This window comes from Atractosteus spatula, chromosome 27, assembly GCF_055471065.1.
Source record: "Atractosteus spatula isolate fAtrSpa1 chromosome 27, fAtrSpa1.hap1, whole genome shotgun sequence".
Lineage (NCBI taxonomy): Eukaryota > Metazoa > Chordata > Actinopteri > Semionotiformes > Lepisosteidae > Atractosteus > Atractosteus spatula.
In genome coordinates, this window is record NC_142732.1 from 465,736 (window position 1) to 483,771 (window position 18,036).

At 49.3% G+C, this 18,036-nt stretch overlaps 1 protein-coding gene across 1 annotated transcript; it reads right to left on the reverse strand.

Annotated features, from left to right (window-relative positions):
• Window positions 1-1,839: 1,839 nt before the first annotated feature.
• On the reverse strand, window positions 1,840-17,717 carry gdpd1 (glycerophosphodiester phosphodiesterase domain containing 1). The gene is made up of 10 exons (XM_088907070.1): window positions 17,273-17,717; window positions 13,507-13,549; window positions 12,939-13,074; window positions 12,172-12,217; window positions 11,561-11,682; window positions 11,388-11,477; window positions 9,576-9,709; window positions 6,445-6,504; window positions 5,818-5,869; window positions 1,840-5,724 (listed from the first exon to the last, which is right to left on the reverse strand). Exons 1-10 carry the CDS (start codon window positions 17,406-17,408, stop codon window positions 5,599-5,601), a joined length of 945 nt encoding a protein of 314 aa, XP_088763196.1. The 5' UTR covers window positions 17,409-17,717; the 3' UTR covers window positions 1,840-5,598.
• Between the last annotated feature and the right edge of the window lie 319 nt (window positions 17,718-18,036).

The following is an 18,036-nucleotide window of genomic DNA, read 5'->3' on the forward strand; positions in this document are numbered from 1 at the left end:
GGACGGCCGCAGGGAAACAACACCAAACCATTTAAACTCAAGGTGTCTGGAAAGGTTTGTATCCGAATTGTCACTGCGTCCAGAGTTAGCCTCTGGAGAGGTCTGACATCACTGCAACAGCGTCGAGCTACCAGACGCTTCTGTCCGAAGCTGCTTAATGTGAAAAGTACCTACAAGTACAAAATATTCAGGATGACATCTTTTAATATTTTGCTTATTGTAGTAGTGCAGAACGCAAGCTCACAAGAGTGTTATTGATAAGAAAACGTGACGAGTTCAATACTGTTCCTGCGTATTTCTCATTTGTGAGCGACTCTGCACCGCTCACAGATCTCGAGTATGCGCAGTTACCATTCGGCTGTTTTGTTAAAACAAATGCAAACCAGGTATATTCAGCGACAAGAGTTGTGTTTACCACATACATTAAACATTTCACAAGATTACTTATGAGAAAAATGAGTGATTCTTGAACGATCAAGAAATAAATACTCTTTTGTTTGATAAGATAATACAAGCCACCTTTGCAAACAACGCTAGGAATAATTCAATAGACTGCGATAAGCCAGCGCGATATTTCTGCGGATTTTCCTGTGAATACTGCGAACTGCATCATGTTTTACTGCATTAATAACACAGTGTCGGGTTCTGTAATAAAACTCTACAATCTGCGGTGCCAGGCGTCATCGCCCCGCCTGCAGGACCCGGACACACCCCGCAGCTCGTCCCCTCTCCGTGTCCGCTGCTGCGAGCGAGGCTAGTCCTGTCCTCCACTGAGCGCAGAGGCGTGACCCGTCCACGCAAAACACGAGGGTGGTAGCCGGTCTGTGCTGAAATCAGGGCCGAGGGCGCCCTCTAGCGCTCGTTACAAACAAGGACAAAACGCCGCTAGCGAAGGTGGGAGACATTTAAAGCAAAATTGGGGAGAATCACAACTCAAACTGTACGTTTTTAAAAACGTTATGCATACAGCCCAAGTGCGGTCAATACAAGTCTTTGGTCCGGCTGCTCCGGATTTATCCACGACATTCAGTAAAGCCTGACTGCTACCCGCCGCACAGGGCGCCTGGAGCACCGCAATGAGCACATAAGAAAGTTATAAAACAACAGGAGGAAACTCGGATCTTCCAGCCTGTTTGTTAGCAATTGCATAGTTGGTTTCAGGATCTCATCCAAGTGCTTTCTAGAAGAAGCCAGGGTACTGGCTTCAGCAACAAGGCTGGATGGCTTGTTCCAGACTCCCACTATCCTTTGTGTAAAGACATGGCTGGAGTTCTGGAGTTCAGGTCCTCGCTGGTCGCAGCCTCTGGTGCAGGGCCAGCCCGCTGAGGCCCTTCAGCTCGTTGTCTGCGTCCTTTCCCAGACTCGTCCGGGACCAGCTGCCCCTCACCTGCCTGTACGGGGCCCTGTGGTGGGTGCAGAGCTCTGGCTCCACTTGACAGCAGGGGTGTGGGTCTCCGGTCGCTCTTCTGCGCTTGGTCCAGGGTGTGACTTTCTGATGGAACCGAGAGCTGCTTGGGTAGTATGGTGGCGCAGTGGTCAGCATTGCTGCCTCACAGTATTGTGGCCCTGGGTTCGATTCCAGACCTGAGGTGCTGTGCTGTGTGTGTGTGTGACCCCTGCCTTCATGCCAAGAGGGACTCCAGCTCCCCCATGACCCCGAACTGTGAGAAGGGTGAGAAGGTGGATGGATGGGTGAAAGCCACTACCCACAGAGTGCATATGACAGAATAACAGACTACCAATAATCAATTAATCAATTACAGTGAGAGCAAGTAATAAAATGTGTCTGCAATTTACTGAACCAGTAAAGGAAAACAGAAATCACAACACTCATCAAAACTCTTTCACAATATTTATTTGCAGTATTGTACGAATGGAGCCTCAGTGGTACAGTGTGGAAAAGGCGACGGTGTTTGTTTTTCTTCGTTCCTACACGAGGCGTGAGGGAGGGATGAGAAGCGCAGGAGTGGATCATCACTGTAGGGGCCTGTGGTCACTGCTGGCAGGTTTCTCTTCGATCCTGCACAGCCCCGCTCCACCCGAGCAGGCGAGTCCACTGCACACAGAAGCATGGGACACATTCACAGAGCACCTCCTGCCACAGTAACAACAGTTCAGCACGCTTCCTCCCTCGCAGCTGGAGGAAGGGCAGATATCTTCTCGACAACCGCATCGGAGCGTGGGTCACTTGCTCACACCCTCAACAACCTCCACTGCCAAAACACAACTGAAGCACCTTAACGCCTAACCCAGCTAGGACACCTTCGCTTGGCCTAAACCAGGACACAAATACAGACAGGCAACACTAACTCCTGTACGTTGTGCTGGATAAAAGGGTCAGCTACAGAAGTAATCATAAAGTAATTACTAAAATAATTTCAAACAAAGGGGCGTCGATATGTTAGTCCACATCACAGCAGCCAAGCTGTTTCGGTGTTGCGTTCTCCAGTCAGCAAAGAGCACTCGTTTCCCTCCTGCAGGAGAGATCCAGCCCCAGGGCTCGTGCTCAGAGGTTTGATTTCTCCTGGGATAAGAAAAACAGCACCTTAATCCAGGCCTGAGTGTTTTACAGCAGCTCAACCCTTCAATCAAGCACACGTATTAAATCATCTCGGACAAATCCTATCTTGTCCAATTTATTGGACTTGACTTGGCCAAATACTAAGAAGTTGAATCACCTGTTCAACAGCGGTCCATCCAGGACACAGACGTACTTACAAGGGCCTGCAGTCTGGAAAACCTGGAATGGCTCATCATGCTCTACTGGGATCCCTGGGAGCAACGGCGGTGTAGGTGCCTGCACTCATGTTCCCGGCAGAACAGTTGAAATGAAATGACACAGCACAGCTTCTCACTCATGGGGAGAGCCGTCCTGAGGCTTGTTGTGACACAGCCCCCAGAGCCCCAGCAGCCAACCCAACAGCACCCGCACGAGCTTGAGAGAGTCCTGCTCAAAATGTCCAAAATCACACTGCAGCACCTTTGAACCCGTAACAAAATACACTCTGAGAAAAGTTTTAAAAATAGAAGAATACTTGTACAAATACAAGAACCACAAAAATCTCCTCAAAATTAGATCAATTTACTCTGCTTCAGTCACATGTAGGCGTAATTACCCGATTCATTCTGGACACTAGACATTCATCTTTCTCTGCAGTTACTTTTTAGAAGAAAGTTTTTAATTTAATGTAATTAAACTCCTCCTATAATCCAATAGATTGCAAGTGATTTTAAAGCTTCATTTATATTGTCAGAACAATGAAGTGACCGCCCTCTAAAAAGTGTTAAACTTTTTCCAAGACAAAGACGTACTTGCTTTCACACTGACATGATCTAACAGGAGAGGAACCACAGTCACTTGTAAAAACGAATAAAAACCTGTTTACTCAGATCACTCTTCCTCCTGGCTAACAGGATGTTGACCCTCATGGCACCACTGGGGCTCCTTCAGAGAACCTCTGCTTCTATGACACCATCCCGCAAAAATAACTCCCACCAGTCCAGCTGGAGAACCAGCTCTATCGGTGACCGTGTGCCAGTGCGGAACCTGAACACCCTGGCGCTCAGTTACACTGCACCTCCACAGACAGAGGCACGTCCACAACTACACACCCTTGAGCGCCACAGGAACACAGTCAATATTTATAAGCCAACATGCTAACTTCTTTCTATTGCGCAGTTGTTTGATCGGCTTTTATTGACACTACATGTCTTAACGGCTTTTCTTGTTCCGGTTTTCAGCCTCTGATCACAACAGAGCGTGGGGCTGCAGTTAGCTGTCGGAGGAGACTGGAAAGTGCAAACAGCTGGTGTGTTTTTCTGAGTTTCACTCTCAGAACACTGAAATATTCACAAACAGGATCGGAAACCAATCATCTTGATAAACATTTTGATTTGTGCAAATTATTGCTTCTTAAAATATTCCCAACAAGTAATATTCTCTTCAGTCAAACTCTCCATTTTTCAGATCCACTGTGAAGAGACACAGGGCTCCAGCAATAAGTTGTGCTCTTCTAAAACAATTAAAATAACCTTTTTTTGGTCGTTCTGTAAATTAGGATGCTTTTACCATACAGGATTGTCTGTGTGCCAACCACGGTTTGTACTGGAAAGGACTGACTGTATCAGACAGGAACAATCGCCTGGTTCTTCTAAAAACTATTAAAGTCCTGTTCAGTCCATCTCACCTAGTGAGGGTCCTGTCTGCAGGGGGTCTTCAGTTCAACATCAGTGAGGTTCCAGCATGACTGCAATGGGCTCAGAAAGACACAGCTACTACATGAGCTTGTAAACAGCAGTCTACAGCTGTACACCCAAACATTTACACCTATATACAGTGCCTTGCAAAAGTATTCAAACACTTTGCTGTGCAAACCTAAATTAATTCAGGCACACAGAGTTACCTTAATGACCAACAGAATTAGCTGAGTGAGCTCTGTCTGTGAGCAATAATACGAACACACCTCTCTGCTAGGCGCCTCTGTATAATGTCACAGGTCAGAAGGATATAAATGCACTTCAAAAGACTCCTAGTAAGTCTTTGAGCATGGTGAGGCTGACCATTAACAAGTGAAAGGTGCTCAGACAAAATTGGTCTAAATGCAAAGTACAACATCTGATTTAAACTCGACAGAGTGCATCACTCAGTCAGTCAACACAACCCTATTGACAAGCATGGTGGAGGCAACATTATATTATGTTAAAAGCTGCTTCAGACCTAAAATCAGGACACAAATTCATCTTACAGCTGGACAATGACCCAAAGCACAAGGCCAGAGCTACACTAGGCTGGCTTAAGACTAAGAAAGTAAAGTAGTGCTTGAGTGGCCCAGTCCTGATCTACAGAGCATCTGTAGAAAGATCTGAAAACTCCTGTCCAGAAGTGACCCCCAAGCAATGTGAGAAAGTTTGTGCAAGTCTGCCCAGGAGAATGGGCTGGGACTGCACCAAGCCAGGGTGCAAAGCTGGCTGAGATTGACCAACAAAGACTGCAGCTTTAATTACTGCCAAATATCGAGTTCACAGGGCTGAGTACTTATGCAATCGACATCTTTCAGTTTGGACTCTTTAGTTTTTACAGACATCTACTCTAAATTTGAAGTCTGCAGTTTGTGTTGCCAGGTTTTGAATAAAACATTACGTTTAACAGCACATTATGAATACAGTCTGAATCATTTTGCAATTTCACAGAATGGGGCACCAAGGTCAGGTCTGTCTGGCCAGTGTGGAGAGGAACGGCCGGGACAGCTGGTCGGGCTTCAGGGTGGACGTACAGAGTCTGACCAGCGGGGGCAGAGCGGGTCCCCAGCGTTTCCATTTCAGTCTAATCGTTTCATTTACCAGAAAAATCCTTGGCTCCCCAGGTGCCGATGAATGCAGTTGTCATGTGACCTGGAATCAAGACTAATAATGATATCAATCAAATCACAATGCAGACTGAAACAACAGCTCCAAGCGCCAGAGAAGCCTGCAAGGACAGGCGCTGACCTCCCCCCCGCCGTGCTCCCTGCAGGAATGAGCGGACAGACGTGGACGCTGGCTCCCCACGGCTCGACAAACTGCCTCATCCGAGGGCCAGGAGGGAGCGGGAGCGAGGCCCTAGCAGGGGCTGTTCCTCTCCATGAACTCCTTCAGCTTGGTGGGGTAGTCTGTCATCACGCCCGTGGCGCCCAGGTCAAACGCCCGCTTGAAGTCCTCCTCGTCGTTCAGAACCCAGACGTACACCTGGGAGAAGGGACAGGCAGAGCTGGCTCAAACGACTGTCTGCCCGGCCTGCGCACCCGCGCACACTGCCGTGACCTGCTACACACCACCCACCTGTATTCCTCTGGCAGTTAGATGCTGGAACAGGGCCTTTCTCATGAGCAGCCTGCGAAGAGAAGGACACCAGAAGGAAGAGCTGCCTTTCAACTCCTCACATAAAGGCCCTCCTTGACAGAGGATGCTTTTTAGAGGGAAGATCAGCTTTAAGTGAGCTTGCTAGGGCTGAATGATTAACCTGACTCAGCTTGATGATCTACAATGGCCGGGCAATATATTGCTGTTGTTCAAATGTATTAATGTGGCTTAAAATGTTCTGAATATCTAGTGTTATACATCCTTATTTGCTCAAAGAGTTGTTTTGAGTAATGAACCTGTACCCGTGTTTAAGCCTTTAAACTTTTTAGTGCAAACAATCAGCATCCTACTGCACGGGGCTGCTGTGTGGCGCAGGGATGGTCCAGACTGCTGTCTGCCTGACTCTCGGACCCGTGAAACGGAGCTGCTGGTCCGTGGAGTGCAGCTGTCTGCGGGCTGCCATTGACGTCACAAGACAGACAGCAGCCTGGAGGACAGAGCCCCACTCCTGGGCAGCCCCTTGTGAGCAGAACACAGCCCCGCCCCCTGCACGCCACACTGTACTTTAACAATAGACAAAACTCAGGTCCTGAACGTAGAACTCACACGTCGGCAAGCCAGGCGATGAAGCGTTGGCTCCTGGTCATAGTCTGGGGGTCCTTCAGCCTGGAAGGAAGGATTCAGTCAGCAGAGATTCTCCACACTGGGGCTTCGAAAGATTCGGCACATCAAGCCCCACTACTGCTGCAACAGCCTAGCAGCCTGCACTCACACGGCCTAGTCAGCGTGTCCTGGATGGGTCTGGACCCGCGGGAGAGATAAGAACCAGCGAGATTCTGTAACTGAACGGGAACTTTCTTCCTGACAATGTAGAATTGCTCCAATGTATGGACAGCACAGCCCCTCAAAACTGTCCACCATCAGGGGGCACAAGGCTTTCTGCCTGGCAACCTCTACTCTCAGCATTTACAGATTTTGACACATTTAATTTGCTACAACCCCTGAGACGTTACTCTTCACTGTTCAGTATCTTTCTCAGCTCTTGTTCCCCAGCAATGAACCAATTTTACATGCAGTTTCTCATCAAAACACACAAGTTAAAGAAACTGACATTAAAAACCAAAAAAATTCTCATTCACTTGCATTTTGTAAGAGAAGAGTCCAAGGTTTATTTTAGATTATGGTCTGCTTAAAAAAAATGTACTGCACTTTCTGCTGAACAGCACAGGAACAGAAATCGGCCTTATTCCACAACTGATCCATGCTCATTGCTCATGACTGATTACCTGCTGGGTGTGCTCAAAGCTGATTAGGAAACAAAGTGTATTTACGTAAGAGTTCAGAGACCATTTCACAAAGCACTAGTTATTCACTCGGTTAAATTATTCTCTCAAATAACTTTCAGAAACAAATTCAGGAAACCCTATCAGCTCCAGTACACCTAACGATGTGACAGCACTCGGGTTTTGGCTACATAATATTTGGACAAACCACGTCTCTGCAAGCATGTGGAAATACACACCAGACACCAGGGTCAACAGAACATAGGAAAGGTTACACATGAGAGGAGGCCATTTCGACGATGTAGTTTGTATTGCAGTTACTACCTAATTGATCGGACTCAGCTATGTTTTGGCTTAACTACATGGCAGGATAGCTTGCTCCAGACTCCCACAACTCTTTGGGTAACAAAGTGCCTGCTGTTGTCAATTTTAAATGCAATTTCACAAAGTTTTCACTTGGGCCTTCTGAACTGTGTTTCAATGTTGAAGCTGAAGTTCACTGGGTTTTCTTTGTTAATGCCTTTGAAGATTTTTAATACAAAAATCCACTTGCGGGACTAAAAAGCATCATCCTGAGAGGGCTGGAGCGAGGGGAGCCTAACCCTGGCAGGCACAGGGCTCAAAGCAGAACTACAGGATGCCAGTTCATCACAGTGCTGCTACTGCTGCTAAAAACACAGGGTCATTCAAGCTACAGGGAGGAAACAGGCCAACCTGATTGTCATGACCAGCTGTGTCCTGCATGAGTGGAGACACATCACTTGCTCCACATCAGTTAACAAACACAGTACTGTAGATCCTCAAAGAGTTAAAAACAAAAAAGATACAAAGCAGAGAAAAATGAATAGGTAAATGAAACTAAGGAAATTGTATTATTAAACGGAAACATTCTCATGCACAAGAAAAACTTTCAGGCACAATTCTAAATAAAGTTAGATATGGCTACTTAATGCAAATTCAATGATGCACAAATGCAGGCTTGTCTGCTCTCCCCTCCACTGCCTGTGTGCTGCTGTCCAGGTCAGCAGGGACACATTAAGCTCCAGTGCCAGGCTGAATGCATGCAAATACTCTCACATGGTTCAGCTTAGCACTGCCCTGAGCCAGCTGTCTGCGAGAAGCCCACATTACTACAGGATAATCCGCACACGGCGTCCTGCTCCGCTGCCAGTACCCTGCCCTTGGCTGTGTGAGAGTCTAGCAGTACAGGAGGGAGCAGAAAGCTGACTTTCAGAATTTATTTCTTATAATTACTCAGGAACAGGTAGGTCCATCTAATGTACTAACGTGCTGGTATGAAAGGGGTAAAACCACAGTAAACTCTTATCACTGGACATCACAATGTAGATCAGAACACACTGCTATATTAAAAATAAGTGCCCCCTCAACTGTGAGGAATGACACCATTTGCTCGGGTAGAATGTTTCTTCTGTGTAATACAGTATCAGCTTCATGAAGGCCATGTGCTGCAGGCCCTGCTGGACTCGAGTAAGCACGTCTGGGGACAACGGACACACAACTCCAGTCCACTCAGCCGTCACAGCGTTTGGCCTGCTGGGCCCCAGCGGTGAGGCCATCGCCACAGGCCGGAGACGGACTCTGAATTACAGGAGCCGCCAGGCCTTCGCACCAGCGGAGACCTTGCAAAGCCACGTTTCTGCTCTCTTGAGCCAAGTGCTGTTAATTAACTGAAATCAAGGAGAGGGCAACTGTTCATGCAGCATCATCAGACTTTCAGTTCTAAACTGCTTCACTGGACTAAGCTGCTAAAGGAATCAACAGAGGTTCCATTTGTTGTGAAATGAATGGCTTGAGCTTGAGCAGTCTCCAGCACTGGTCCCAGAGTCACCCTATGTCACTGATTTCCAGACTGGGTAACCTGTAAGAGACTGATCAAGTAAGGGAGCTCTGGTCCTCAAGAGCCGAAGGGCTTTACATACGGTCTGTTCCAAATGACCTCTGAATTGTTCAACGCCAGTCAGAAGCGTTTCCGTGTGGAGTCTGCATGTTCCCTCCATGTCCATGTGGGTCATCTGCAGGTGCTGAGGTTTCCTTCCACCTCCCACAGACACGCTGGCAGGATTGATGCAGCTTGTGTGGGTGTGCCCTGCAGCAGACTGGCAGCACCCTGCCCAGGGTCCAGTCTCCGTGGTTCCAGGACAGACACAGGGCAGAAGACCAGGGAGAAGACTCCTTCACATACGGGACAGGTGGAAGATCTGTTTAACCTGCTTAATGTGAAAATTCACCTGCTTGACTGATTGTCAGGGTTGAGAAACTAGCATGTTAACACTTCTGTACAAACCCCTGCTGATCTGGGGCTCTTAAGAAGCAGGGTAGGGGTTCATCACCCCTTGACCTTCAATCCTGCTGGAATGGGACTATCAGAGCAAGAGCACCCCCCTGCCCCCCTCCCAAAAAGTGCAGGGTCCCAGCACACTCTCTCTCACTCACTTGGTGATGATGGAGGGCATGGGGATCTCCAGGAACTGCTCCCGCAGGGGAACGAAGGGCAGCAGCCCAGTGTAGAACAGCCCCACCAGCAACAGCACCCTCTGCAGGCTGAACAGGATCGGGATGCGAGGGTTCTGTCAGGGAAAACGAAAGTCCAGCATCACAGTGTGAACACTGCAGGTACACACTGCACCCAGCTATGTGACGTATTCCTGAGGATGTGCATCCTGCACTGCTCAGCCCAGAGAGGCCCTCTCACTCTTCACTGAGAAAAGTGCCGTCTGAATTGTGTCAGATCTGCGTGAGAAAGGAGTCTGTCAGAGTGGGGGGTGAAGCAAGTTTCCTCTCATTAACGAACAATGAGATTTTAACACACACCCATCCTTCCCTGACTGACTGCAATGCCATGAACTGTAGATATTATTATCAGTTATTTGAAAAGAATGCCTTAGTTCATTGAAAGACATTAAGGATTAGGCCTGAAAGAAACCACCTTTTTAATTAATTGAAAAGCAGAAGGTCTTAGGGCTTGATTTTTGAGAGATGGGCATTAGGAGCGAGATATGTAAATTAAAGTATTTCTAAAACAACGCATTTCCCGCCATGGTTGAAGAGACTGGAGCACGATGGGACTGTCTGTAGAAGTGATCATAATTCTGGAGTGGGAACACGAGGGGAGAGACTTCCGCAGTCTGGGATCTGGAGACCGCGGCAGGCCCGCCTCAGCTGTCACTCCCATAAGGCCACGCAGCTGATCCAGCACAGGCCCAGGCAGGACTCTGCAGGATCTCTGGCGTTCTGCTCATTCACAGATATGCCAAGCGGATTCCAGGCCTGGATTTAGCTCTGGCAGGACTTCAGAGGAGAAACACAATCTCTCATCGCAGGAGTGGTGGTGAAGGGGGGGAAGGTGTGATCACTGCGGGGGCTGGCATTGCAGACAAGAGCACTGGGCTTCAGGGCAGAAGGGTCTCAGTCTCTTCTGGGTACCTGCGCCCAGCTCCAGTACGAGCACGAGCAGGACCTGCACTTCACAGGCATCAGTCTCCATCTGTGCAGAGCTGGATCTGTAGTTTTCACTGCACTGAAATCAAGACACCAAGCTGTTTAACTAAGAGACAGCTATCCTTTTCTATTTGTGCCTATGTAACATTTTAAATGCTGTACTGGGAGTCTGTGTACTCTGATCATGGCTTTTATGCATTGAAATAGGAATATGTCAGCACATACCTCAAGAAACACCTGAAAATAGCAAATGAACAACAATTAAAATACTAGAAACAAGCTCCTGACCAGCTGTTGAAGCGGATTCTAGCGGTTTCTGGCAACAGCTGAATGAGATCCTGGGGTCAGTTGTTCTTACGGGCTTTTATTGATGTAATCAGACAGGTTCAAGGGTCACCTGTTCACTCTAACTGTTATAAATACCTCTAACCAGACCAATACTGAAAGGGGTTCAGTCTTGGCAAACAAGCCCTGCTATAGCAGGAAGAGCCATAATCGTGATCTCCTGTATAAGACTCACGCACCCTGCAATTACGCCCATGTTGCTAAACCGCCTTTAATTCTTCACATAATGCACAGCAAAGCCCATGGTCTTGGTTGAACCAATTTCCCCGACACATTAAAATGAGCACCAGCACACTGGGGCAGAAGAGTGCTGTTTCCATCCAATGCATCCAGGTGCGAGCCCGCAGAGGCCGGGCTGCAGGAGCTCGCCGCCCTTCAGCCAGCTGTGTCTGTGGCTGCGGTATTGCAAGGTGCCAGCGTGCGTGTGCACGGTGGGGCGGGGCTGCGCGGCTGGTGTCCTACCTCCCTGTAGCACTTCTGCACGACCTCATTGCTGGCGTTGCCCCACACTGTCAGGTGCTCCCGGTTGAACTCCATCACCAGCTCCGACACCTGCAGGAAGCGCGGGCGTTATTACGGCAGGTAGGAGAGGGGTGACCCCGAGGAAAGGGAACGGCGGCGCGGCACCCACGGACCTTCCTGATGAGCGTGTCGTTGTTGGCCTTGATGTCGACGTTGACGGGCGTGCTGGGAAAAGCCTCGAAGACGTCTCTGAGCAGGGGGATCCGCTTGTCCTTGCCGCCCTCGCAGCAGCCCTCTGTACAGACAGCACCCCAGCAGCGGCGTTACATACCGGCCACGGCACCCACACCCGCTTTCCAGATCCCCCCAACACACCCCCCCCACGCCCACGCCGAGCACCGGAGGAGCTCGATGGCCCCATGATCATGGCGCTGGTCCACAGTGGCCAGGAATCGCCAGGCGGCAGTGCCGTGGTGGCAGCGGTGGGATCAGCAGTGACCCCTGGACCTGCTGCAGCAGCAGCGAGAGACAGGTGCTGACTCTCACTTGGGACAGCGTGTGAGTGAGCCTGGCTCCTTTTCAATTCATTACACCAGCTGTAAGTAGCACAGTCTGAATGGTCTCCCCTCATCCTCACCTTCTTCATCATAATCTCTGCCCTGTGGGAACCTGACCTCAGACCACAACCCTGCGGTAAGTCAAGATCCCACATCCCACCCCTTGTGGTTGTGGATTTCTGTCACCAAACCCGTTGCTGTCGGCTGCCAGACTCAGCAGCACTCACCTCTCTGGAAGGTCACCTGCAGCTTGCACAGGTAAGGGGGCAGCTCCTAGACAGAACACAGAAAGCCAGTCAGACCCTCCTGCACAGTCAGCAACAATGACCGAGCTTTGTCCAGCATCTGCCCACACTGGGGAGCACTGAGGAACGATCTCAGATTTACAGCAAGATTTGAGGCAAGACAGAAGGCAAAAGCAAAAAGACAGAAGGCAAAAGCAGTCTATCATCAAGCCAGTCCATAATGGTGTGCTTTCTCCTCAGGGGTAAACTGTCCCTGTTTAAGACAGGGGCAGTTGATTGGAGTTGGGAAGAAACCACAGCTCCTGACGAGAACCTACGCCCACACCTAGGAAACTTACAAACTTCAGAAAAGGCTGGAATTGATTACCCAGGATCCCCAAATTCTGAGGCAGCAGTGCTAACTGTCACGTCACTGTGGCAAACTCACATCTTAACACAAAAGGAAAAACAGCTCTGGTAACAATGACACTGGTGAAATGGAGTTTATCTATCACAATGTCCAGATAAGTGCACTGTTTTTACTCTCAAAAACAAAGCTCACTCACGGTTCAAAGACTTTGCCCTCCTCTGCAAATATGGTTAACAGCTTGAACCTCCAGGTTCACTTACTCAATGCCTATTGAAACGACTGTAGAAAACTGCTGAAAGTCTGGAGCGCAGCTTTCCTTGGGAGCTAGTGGAGATGGGACAGCAGAGACAGTGGAGGCCACTGTACTGTCCTTGCATGGGTCCACCAATCAGATACTCACTGCATACGACAGGTCGCGGATGAGAGCGCTGATCCCCGTCGACCTCTTCAAGTTGGAGTCATGCGACACCACCACCTGCTCGTCCTTGGTCAGGTGACAGTCCAGCTCCAGCATGTCTGTTCCCAGCTCCACCGCGCTGCCAGCGAGAGCGCAGGGTTAGCACGACGGCCAGGACAGAGCCGCCGCGGCTCTGGGGCAGCAGAGGCCGGATTCAGGCTCGGTCACGGGCTCATCTTTCGGAACAGGCAGCGCTCTTTCCCCTTGTTCCCAGATCAGCTCAGCTCATCACAGCCGGACTCGCAGAACCTGCCAGCATGCACAAGGCCCCTCACCCCACTCACAATCCCCAGCACAGCACACAACACACTTGACTGGAAAATAACGAGTTTAATTTAGTGTGTGAGTATTTCTGCAGGGAAAAAAGTAGAAAACACCTCAGCTTGAGACCCCTGCTCTGTGTGATCAGAGTCTGTCGACAGCAAGGAAGCAAGAAAGACAAAAATCCAAATGCCAGCCCGTACGGCATCCCTGAGCGCCTGAGGACAGGGGCAGTGGCTGCTCTACTCACTGTCTGAAGGCTGCCATGGTGTTCTCCAGGTTTTCCCCTGCGCCTGAGGACAGAGCACAAAGAGGAGGTGTCACAAACCCTGCAGCAGCACCAGTGGTGACCGCAGCTCTCTCCTCACGCTCCGTGGCCTACAGGTGTCCTTACTGGTAAGGGGAACCTATACCTCACCAACAGAGACACATTCCACAGGGTTTGCTTGTCTGGTTTCTGCCGTCGTACTGAGGATGACCCCGGTACCCAGAGGAGACTGAGGAAGGCCAAACGGGCTCCTCTGACCCGCCAAGTCACTCCTCTCCTGACACACTGGAGCCTCCAAAGAGTCAACAGACAGATTTCCCATGCTGTTCCCATAAACATCTCCTGCTGGGATCTTTCAGAAGGTGACAATCTGGCATGTTCTACAGTCAATATTAACTCCACCACACCAGTATAATGAAGAAATCCTTCTGGTTTCAGTGCAGAAACACTGATTGGACTCAAATGACCGGATCTAGGTCACCTTAATGCATTGCAAGGACGTAGTTCCAAAGCTGGTTAGAGAGAATTAGCAGAAACCTGATACCGTCAGATGTGACAGAGGGGTGAGGAAGTGTGGTATAACCTGATACTGGTTCTATTCACCCGCTGGGTATCAAAGATGAGGTCACTTGCTCTTTGCTGTGGTGAGAGTCTTGATTCCTGAATGCAGAAGCACAAGGTGCCTTTTCTATTTTAGATATAAATGAATTATTCAGCCTGCTGAAAGGCCCCTGTGATACAATTCTGAATCCTATGTGTACGATGTCAGCTAGGCTGGTATAATGGCAGACTTGACACAAAAGGAAACAGTGTTCAATCGATATGACACTTCTGGAACAAGCTGCCAGGCCATGTTTTGAAACCAATTCCACAGGATCTTTCTGAAGCAGGTGATGAGATCAATAAGCTTCTAGCAGCCCCAAAAGCAGGAGAGTACGTGGTCTCCTCTCATTTCTGACTCCGCTGTCCTTGTGACAGTGCACTCTCTCAGCACTGGCTGACACACACGGAGGAGGTCTTTGCTGGGCTCTGGAGCTCCTTGTTAGATTTTCATCAGATCCGCTCTCCCTCACCATATGAAAATTCTGCCTCTGTTGAGGCCTTTAAGTCTTGCCTCAAAACATACTTGTTAAAAATAGCCTTCAATTCATAATCACTTTTTTTCTTTTAAATTCACATTTATACATGTTTCATTGTAGTTTTGTTTACTGTGTTTTATATGTATAATTAATCTACAGTGCAGAATTGGTCTGGATTAAAAGTTGCTATAAAAGAACAAGGTTGGGTGATTGGTTGGTTAATTGAACCTGTGACCCAAGGGAAGAACTGTACTGCTTCAGTCGACCCTTTGCCTTGAAGACTCACATGTTTTGCAAGTGTGACACATTAAGTCACAGAGGAAAGAGGAACTTTATTCCTGCTGACATGACACAGTTACATCAGCAGCTCCGACAACACACTGTTCCTCCAAAAAACTGCTTTAGAGAAGCAGGCAGGTCTTTCAGAAACAGACAAGGAACCTCGTCTGCAACCCAAGCAAGAATCCTGTAGATTGGCTGGTTTCCTTCTCTACCTCAGCGAAAGCACATTACAGGGCATCTAATCCTGGACAACATCATGATATTTTAGGTAAATAGGTGTGGGCCTATAGCTAATCCTAGTTTGTGAAACAAGTCCTGCCAGTACAAAATTAAAATCAATGTTTCTTACTGGCTTATTAAACCGTTTAAACCATCATTAACCTTAATGTTCCTGTAAAAATGCAATCTGTAAAAAACACCTGCCTCGGCAGCGAAGTGTGCTTCTCCCTAATGAAATAAACCCGGGGCTGTTCGGGGGCTCCCGAAGGAGAAGAAAACGAGGTGCCCGGGACCTGCAGATAGTGACCCCACCCCAGGAGCCGCCCGCTGGGTGAATTCAGTCAGCAGTGAGGCCGCAGGGGCCCTGGGTGTGACTGCACTGCAGGAGAGTCCTGCGCCTGAGCCGGAGGGGGGCTTCACCGCCACTCGGGCTGGTAGGAAACTCAGGACTGATCTCCACCCTGACAGCCCCAGCAGGTTCGATTTCTCAGGCGTTTCCAATCCATGGATAGTGATCATCTGTGTTGACCATGTTGACTGGAGGCCAGTCCATTGCAGGGCACAAACACACAGACACAGACACACACACTCACACCTGGGTCAATTTACCCAGACGCCAATTAACCTGCCACTGTGTCTGTGGACTGTGAGAGGCAAAAGGAGCACCTGGAGGAAACCCACATGAACTGGGGGAGAACATACAGACTCCACACAGACAGCACCGCAGGTCTGGAACTGAACCCAGAGCCCCAGAGCTGCAAGGCAGCAATGTTAACCACTGCCCCACCCTGTTATCTAGTGTAAATCCGTAGCTTTAAAAAATAAAATGCACTTCCAGTTGTGCTTTAATTTTCAGTCTTTTTGCAGAGTGCCTTCAAAGCGTTTTTTAAATTGGTGGCTGAGATGAAGATACTACAAGCACTCACAGCTCATGAAACTAAGGCACCTGCCTGGCTCCTCATGACCCTGAGCCCAGTGCTCTCTGACATGCAGTGTCCTCTGCTGCTATCAGAGAAGCTCAGTCAACACCACAGCTCTCCCCAGGCCTGAAGAGTTCAGGACACTCCCTCACTCTGTGCAAACAACAGCCAACACAGCCTTTATTGCACTGCTTCCCACAGAGATAACAGAGACAACAGCCTGTTCCTTGCAGAACTATAAAGTCAGAAAATTAGAAGAGGCTTCTAGTATAAAAACACTACATGAGTGAACACCCACATGTCAGAGGTCATGTACATTCAGCTTGAACAGTGTGTTACACAATTCTAACATCACACAACACCCCTTCATTTAAATTGTACACTTTTGACTTATATTCTTTTTTTCTTTTTTATTCTTTCCCCACATTGTCTAGAACACAGAAATAAAGTGTCAGCATAAACACCTAATTTATGAGCATTTTGCTTTTATAGTCCTGCACTTGTCTACATTAAATGCCACTCACTATATTCACTCTTCACCTAAAATCTGTTTCCTTTTAACAACTTCTCAAGCCAAAAGCACACATTTCCCAGAATACCTACTGCCTGCAATGTGAGAATTCAACTTTCATGTAGAACTTTATTGAAAGCCTTCTCAAACCTAAACACTACATGTCATATGCTCTGTGTGTGTTAGTGCTGTTGCTGGCTCATTGAACACTAAGACTTAGGCTCAATGAGACCTACGAATGCGTGAACTGTGAACTCTTCTCCAGGATATTACTAGTTCTGATGGCTTCCACAACGTGTCGTGTGACAAGACTCGTCAGTCCGTAATTCCTTGGGTCAGATTTGAAGGGTGCTACATGAGGGGCTCTCCAGTCCCGGGGTGCTGCCCCTGTCCTGCCACAGCCAGAGGACGTGTGTCCAGCTGGTAGATCACCATCAGCACCTGGGACTGAGGTGCTTGAGAAGCACTCACGTTTAACATGTATGTGCTGTATAGAAATGATACGGATACATATTGATAGCCTTCTCCAGCCCCTAGCCCCCCGACATCCAACCATTTGAGCTGCTCTGGAATGTGCCCCAGTCTTGGGAATGACAGCTCGCCAGCTGCGGCTCGCGCTGTCCAAGCCGGAAACTCCTGACTCCCAGGTGTGTCCCGGGAGGACCAGGTGCGGGGCTTTCTGTAGCCCCCCACCCAGGAGCGACCCCGGACAGCAGCAGCCGAGTGTCTTGACTCACCGCCCCGGTGTGAGATGTGTCTGCTCCGGAACGTCTCCCTTTTCCTGCGGTGCAGCAGCGACGGGCATTTCAGCAGCAAAGCGGAGGTGAGCAGGTAACCGCCGAGAGTGGACAGCACGTAAATAGCAGCACACATCTCTCTCCCTCTGTCCGTCCGTCCCCGGCTCCGTCTGAAACAGCGTCTTCGCTACCGGTTTCGCTCCTGGGCGAGCTGAGGCGGACTCCGGACTCCGGCAAGCCGGGAGAGATGCTGTCTGTTTACAGCGCTTCCCTCACGCCCCAGCGAGTGTGCAGCTCAGCAGTGCGCGCCGGTCTGTCTGCTGGTCTCTCTGGACTCCTGCCCCCGCTCCGCTGACCGGTGCCCTAGCCGGACTGTCCACCCCGGCTCGTGTCGGCCGGACTGCTGCTCCGGCGCTCGGCGGCTCTGCGGAGCGCAACGCAACACGGGCATGCGCACTGGCTGCCGGCCGGCTGAGCGCTGGTCGGTGCATTGCGGGCCGCTGCTGCGCCCCCTGCGCTCCCAGCGGACGGCAGTGTGGATTGTAGGCCTTTCAAACAACACCAGAAGCACAAAACAGCCGAAATCCGCTTCCCTGCAGGATTGTGCGTGCTAAGAGGCCATTTTGCCTTTATTCCCGGCCTTCAACACAACCACTGCTGGGAAACGCCGAACAGCCATGGATTAATTTATTTTCTCTTCATACCTCTTGCACAGATGAACTCAATTTGGCACGTTTACAAGTTGGGTTCATGAAGATGCACGA

Excerpts from the sequence above, each read along its gene's own strand:
- gdpd1 (XM_088907070.1), bottom strand. The coding sequence starts at position 17,408 with ATGTGTGCTGCTATTTACGTGCTGTCCACTCTCGGCGGTTACCTGCTC. Across the intron at positions 13,550-17,272 it reads ACACATCTCACACCGGGGCG|GCGCAGGGGAAAACCTGGAG; the intron begins GTGAGTCAAGAC and ends CTCTGTCCTCAG. Across the intron at positions 6,505-9,575 it reads ATGCCCTCCATCATCACCAA|GCTGAAGGACCCCCAGACTA; the intron begins GTGAGTGAGAGA and ends CCTTCCTTCCAG.